General features: G+C 35.9%; 1 protein-coding gene across 1 annotated transcript; it reads left to right on the forward strand.

The window, feature by feature from the left end:
* The first annotated feature begins 346 nt into the window (after nucleotides 1–346).
* LOC130010491 (tripartite motif-containing protein 45-like) lies at nucleotides 347–3252 on the forward strand. The gene has a single exon (XM_056099977.1). It carries the CDS (start codon nucleotides 427–429, stop codon nucleotides 1801–1803), a length of 1377 nt encoding a protein of 458 aa, XP_055955952.1. The 5' UTR covers nucleotides 347–426; the 3' UTR covers nucleotides 1804–3252.
* The last annotated feature ends 3895 nt before the right edge of the window (nucleotides 3253–7147 follow it).

Genomic DNA, 7147 nt, shown 5'->3' on the forward strand with positions numbered 1-7147 from the left:
ATAGGCTTCCATAATATTGTCTATACGCCGTGTCTACATAACTTGATATCGTGTCAAGCTGACATGCTATCTTGTCAACTACATAACGTATTATTTTGTCCAACTGTCATGCAACCCTAAACCTAACACGAAAGGTCTCAACTAAGACATAGCTAGCACGTTCCAACATTTAGAAGAGGTTTTGGGACAGATTTTCAAATCGCTACGTATTTACTGTATACACTGAATAGAACTACAGATTAACATACATTATCTTTATATTGAAATCACGTGACACATATTTACAAGGCGACTATACATGTATATACTGAACAGAGCCACAGTCAATAAATAACACATACATTGAAATCACGTGACACATATATCACTGGGAGAATGGTGACATAATAACATCCTTGTTAAAGACGAGCAGACGGTGAAAGCAATATGGCGGAGAAAAATGATCGTCTGAACTGTAGCATTTGTTTAAACGACTTCAAGAAGCCTAAAATCTTGGACTGTTTTCATTCATTTTGCGAGAGTTGCCTAAGTGATTATGTCAGTAAATTTGAAGAAAATGGCGAATTTATGTGTCCGTTGTGTAGACGTACTATTCCAATCCCCACTGGTGGGGTGAAGGACTTGGCTTCTAATGTTTACATTGAAGAAAGACAAAGCGTCAATCAACCTGAAAGCAACCCACCATGTAATATTTGTGATAAGGATAACCAATCACAATTCCGCTGTAAAGATTGTGACAAATTCCTGTGTGACTCATGTAAAAATACTCACGATTTGTTAGTCAGCGGCTTGAATCATTACGTCATATCACTTGACGAAGACGATCCAGATGACGTCAAACCTGTGCGCCATGTCATTTGTCAACATCACCAGAAGAAGTTTGCAGTTTATTGTTCAGACTGTTCCAAAGTAATTTGTTCTAAATGTTCAAAGAAAAAACACGAACATCATACAGTAATAAGCACTGATGTCACTAATGTAACTAGAGCCAGTCTATGGAAACTAATGAAGGACATAGACCGTAAGATACAACGACTGTGTGATTGCCGAGATGTGGTAAAAACGTCATCGTCTGAACTCCACCAATCTATCACAACCGCCTGTAAGTTGGTGGATCAGCAAGTTACGATTATTTGTGAAATAGTAAAATCTTATGGCGAAAAGTTCAAACTAGACATCAAGAAATCCCAGATTGATGAAGCGAATCTCAACCAGATGCACGAAGAACTCATCACCTTAATCGATGAATTAAAAACAGGTATTGCCGAATTATCTGACGATTTGTCAACCGGTGATTCTGTGGATTTATTAGATGGGTTTTCTGATCTGAGAAAAAAATTAACGGTTATAGAAAAGAAACCGTTTTATATTCCAGATTTTAAGATACCAAGTCTGAAGTTGGGGGAGGAATACTGTCAGTCGTTACGTAATGCAATAGGACAGGTAGAATATACTCAATCAATACAACATACTTTTAGTTTAATTGCTAATGCTACCGAAAAGACTTTGTCAAGTCCATGTTATATTGTGCAGGGTACTCCTCTGTGTATTGAATTAGAGTATGAAACATGCGGCTATTTTTACGTCGACCTTAAAATGATGGAAGGTGCTTTTGAATCTAGGGTCACGCTCGAAACAAGTCTGGATACTCGAACTTGGCAAAGACCAAACCAAAAACGCCAATACTTCTGGAAAATAAATCCATTTTTTCCTTCTTATCGAATTATGCAGACCCTCGAAACCGTAACAATTAAAGCAATATTTACAACCCCGAATCAGGATATGGCAATTGCTATTATTTAACAACATAAAATATATACTGTTTTTGTTAGTTTGGAAATAAATGTAAATAAATAACACACGTTTGGAACCTTCGTAACAATGGGACATCATATCGCAAACTAGAAATTTCAGATGATCGGTTGAAATATTGAATAGACACGGAGAAACGATATAGAAAAAACCGTATCCAGTATTGAGTTGTTAAAGTCCTGATGCGCCATTTTAAGCAATAAGAAAAAATTACAAACAACATGATTGTGACAGACAAATCTCTAATAGAAATATCAGTCTAAAAATGGTTCAGTTCCGTTCAGTATTTACAAAGATATGTGGAATTGAAATTTCATCATCTATGATGTTCGAGCGTAACAAGAGGTCGCTGTATATTATCGGTAGAAACCCGATAGGCCTAGTTTACATCTGATTTTATTGTCTTAATCAATCTGAGTATATACTAACGTGTATTGAGCCGTGAGAAATTTGATATTTTTGCTAACATCCAAATGGCGCATCGAGACTTTAAAGGTGGGAACTTGATTAAACCATATCTTCATCTAAGAAAATGTTTATAAGTTCTTTCTGTTATTTATTTAAAGATGCATTATGTAAGAGATAACTCGGCCTATCACATGTCTTTGTTTTGGCTTCAAATGTTATAAAAACTATTTTTCTAGATATCTATTCACATGACAAGTCCATAATTAACTCTTCGATGGATGAGATTTAAATGGATTGAAAACACGATCGCCATTTAATAATTTAATGTAAAAATGGATAATCTAGACTTAGTCTCGATTGTCAAGTAAAGTTGCTATACCTAAGCTACATCTCTAAACACTGAGGTGATATATTCACTCAGAATAAAGTAATTTGAATGAAATTTTCAATATATTCATTTTTCATTATCTATATTGGAACTATTATAATAGCAGGAAGGTCCAACTCTATCTAAATCTTTCATAATGCATCTGTAAGCATATATGTACTGATATTGATAGACAAGAATGAAAGTATAAAATACAAACCTTTTATAAGATGGACTTTTATAGAATCTTATTTAAATACTAATGTTAGAATATAAAGTATTACATTGTGTATATTTAGATGTTTGAATCACCATGTAGTAACTCAAGTCCATCTTTTATTGTAAGATCTGTTGAATCAGGGTTTTTCTTCTCTCTTGACGGTACTTATTATGGAAGTATTAGAGTACAACTAATACCACCATTGTATGTATTATAAATTTCCTTCTGTAGAGAAATACACCATCTTAATCAGAAGTAAAAATATGACTTTATAATTAACCCGCTAAATTTATAGTTTTTTATTCATTCGGTGTATAATAATTATACATGTAATTATTTATGTATATAATTATTTCTGCAATGGGTCTTTACGAAAATAAAGATTATTAGATTCAGTATTTGTTGGGTTTCTTTTAGTATCGAGAATAAAGATTGTTAGATTCAGTATTTGTTGTTCCCTGTTTTTCGAAGACTATTAAAATATGGGTCTGTCCGTCTGTCTGTCGGGCGGTTTAGATGGATGTTAGGTGCGGGGGACAGAACCTGGAATGGCCTACAAGCGGCGGTGCCGGCCGTCTGTGAGGGGCGAAAGAGCGGAACTTACAGTGTAGACCCCCCCCCCCCCCCATTGATAATTTGGAAAATTTGATGGCCGCAAACGCGCTTTCTTGGCGCGAATCGTGATAGTGGTAACCTAGCGTTATTACGGTTGTATTAACATCTATTTCTATGTAACACCTCACTAAAATCATTAGTCAGACCTTTATGCTTCTTAACGCCCTCACACGTGTTAAAATAAAAATAGATATTTGAGTAACTTCCTTGTTGAATAAGTATGTCAATAATAATATTTAAATAAAGACGGTGTGTGAAATTGAATACGTATGTATAACATCAACGATAAAGGTATGGTTGGTGTAATTTATTATACATTTGGATCATGGTCATTCAATATGTCGCCATTATTTTTCGCCGGGAAGAATATAAATGAAATGGGGTTTGACGTCCTACCTTTCTGCACCAACCGAGATAATGAAGACGGACATACTCTATACAGTGTGATATGAGGGAAGTTTTATCTGGCTACAATTTAATATTATTTTCATTTCCAGCTGTGTGTGTGAAATAGCTTTATTTAACGTCCGCTTCCACCTAAATGATATCACAGACAATATTCCCAGCTGTCAAGAGTTCTTTTAAATACACGCCAACATGGACGCGGAACCTCGATTTCACGTCCCATCTGAATTACTCAATGCTGTTCCCTGTCAGGCCTCCATCCCGCACCATTGACAATGGGAAAGTGCGCCGGAAATTACTGGGGAACTTTCTCGGTCAACACCGTGATCGAACACGGGAGAAGAGAATAAGCAAAAACAACCTAGTCCGGGCAAATATTCCCCCACACACTGCATGACGTATGTCCATTAATTAGTTCAATTGGTGTAGAAATGCAGGAAGGTAATAAACCCATTTAAATTTATTTTTCGTCGTTTCAAGTTTGTATCTCAACTAACAGAAAAGTGCTATAAATCTCATCTACGGTGCGGAATTTTTTTTTTTATTTCCTGATGGAGGGCCGCGTACCCACCACTGCTTCTGAGGATACAGAATCTTCACATATATTTTCAAAATCATTATATCTTTTTTAGCACTACATGAAATCGAGCAATTTTCGGACTAATATTCATCTATGGCAAGGTTTGGGAGCATTTGTGTGAAACATTTCACCACAAGAGTTCCACATGATATTGGGTTTCTGAAAATAAATACATTCCACAAAATGTTCGAATAATATTCATAGAGTGTTTTGGGAACAAGAGTTCCACAAGATATTGGACTTAGAAAAAAAAAATCATTTTTTTCAAAAAATTCTCCTCAGGCCTCCCTAGTATTCACGTTTCTTCATAAATGGAAGACGTTTGTTGTTATGAAGTTTATTTGGGGATAATTTCCACATTTTATTTAACTGTTCTGGACTGTTCGTTTGACAACAATTAGATTATGTTTGTAATATTTCGTATTTTGTTCGTCTGATCAATGTATTATTTGTTATAACAATTAGTCCCTGGGCTATGTTAAAACAATTGAATTATTCTCCATTGGTTGGTCTATATATTTACACCCATGGTTTTCACGATCGTTGTCAGTTTGCCAGGAATAAATCGCTTACATGCGAATTTTAGACTTAGACTCCGATCCCACTAAACTGTAGAAACGAGAACCTCCAGTACGGTAATAGATAAACAATGGAATTATTCTTGAAAATATTTAACACTGGAAACGATATAAAACCTAGAATGGCCAATGATAACGATTAATGGCATTAATAGTTAAAATGATTAATGGAATTTATATATCTATCAAGTTTACTATACAGTTAAAATCATTAATGTCTGAACTGTCATAATGCTATCGCCTCCAGGTAAAATAAAACGATTGAAAGTTTAAAAAGTTATTAAAACATGAAACATTAGATGGGTGAAATAATAAAGGGGGTTAAGTTCTATTGTATTTACAAACCCGAGGTCACGTGTTCGATCCCTGCATTGGCCGAGAAAGTTCATCGGGACTTTCCGACTTGGTTTCCCCCTTGTCAGTGGTGCAGGACGGAGGGCGTATGCCTGTCTTCATTAGCCCAGTCGGAACAGAACAGTAGGACGTTAAACCCCATTTCATTTCACACGCCATCTCGGTCGTTCTTCTTGCACTATATAAATATATCCCTATTATTATCCCCATCCCCATCACGATAGATAATAGCCGTATATTTAGCCATTCGTCAATGGGGTGGTTGGGTGGCCAGTTCGATGCCTGCCTGTACGTGACAACAAGGAGTAGGGATTTCTCAGCCCCCCACCCCCCCCTGCACACATACACTGCTACATACCCGTAGGCGCAAGCGAATCATTGAAATAAAACTGAACCATATGTTAGACGAGTGGACGTTAAAACCTCTCTCCAATGGGTTAATTATGAGCAATTCAGAATATGTCCACCTCTTATTTAGGCCTATCCATTACACAATACAGTAAGCGAAGTGTAAAGAGCTAGCATTATGTACACATGTAAAACCTATTATACTTGACGATTTAATCAGGTATAACTTAAAGGTACGTTCCCAGAAAAGTATTTATCAGGTGGTTATTTCCAATAAAAGCATGGCGATGGCGATTTGGGTATATATGGAAAGTAGAAATATCCAATCTTACGTGACGTGACGTCAAAGGTTGCACGCGGAGATTGAGTGCTTGATGTGCATGTTGATAAACTTTATGAAGAGTTAGACGTACAACAGTTTCTGAGATAAAAATCACGGAATTTAATTAGTCTTCGATATTTATGATAACTGGATAACGATTAAAGACAACATCGTCCTGTGTGTGCAATGAATTCTCCTCAGACTTCGCAATGGTTGCTAGGTTGTTCGTCAGCGAAGTCACATGACACAAACATGACCTCTTTTAATAGATTTGTTATAGTAGGGGTATTCCCTTGCGTAAACAGTGTTTTGAGAAGGATTTGAAGCAAAATTTTGATAGATTAATTAGTTTGAATATGTTTTTAGTCCAAATACATAATCAAATCACCCAGTTTGTACACGGGGATGTATCTTTAATTAATTAATTAACAAGTTATTCGAAGGTTATGCACTTATATATATCCGTGGGATAGTCTATTGTATAGCCTGTAATAAGGTGTAGTATACTATAGCGTAGCCTGTAGTCATTGGTATGTGGGGTTATTTTGGTGGATCAGCAAGTTACGACTATTTGTGAAATAGTAAAATCTTACAGGTGTAAAAATTAAGCTCGATATCACGAAATCTGAAGTCGATGAACATAATCTTGACCAGATGCACGAAGAACTCATCACCTTAATCGATGAATTAAAAACAGGTAATGCCGAATTATCTGACGATCTGACAACCGGTGATTCCGTAGATTTATCAGATGGGTTCGCTGATCTGAGAAACAGATTAACGGTTATAGAAAATAAATCGTTTTATATTCCAGATTTTAAGATACCAAGTCTGAATTTTGGTGATGTTGATGACGAGGAGTTACGTAATACAATAGGACAGGTAGAATATACTCAGAGACAACCAATACAACATACTTTTAGCTTAATTGATGCTGTTTCTGGAAACATTTTGTCAATTCCATGTTATATTGTGCAGGGTACACCGTTGTATCTTGAATTAAAGTATTACACAGGCAGCTGTTTATACATCTACCTTAAAATGATGAAATGTGCTTTCAAATCTCAGGTCACGTTCCAGATACTGAATACAAAATCTGGACAAACACCACAAACAGATCTATAAACACCACACGATA

Source organism: Patella vulgata, chromosome 3 (assembly GCF_932274485.2).
Source record: "Patella vulgata chromosome 3, xgPatVulg1.2, whole genome shotgun sequence".
NCBI lineage: Eukaryota > Metazoa > Mollusca > Gastropoda > Patellidae > Patella > Patella vulgata.

Excerpts from the sequence above, each read along its gene's own strand:
- LOC130010491 (XM_056099977.1), top strand. The coding sequence starts at position 427 with ATGGCGGAGAAAAATGATCGTCTGAACTGTAGCATTTGTTTAAACGAC.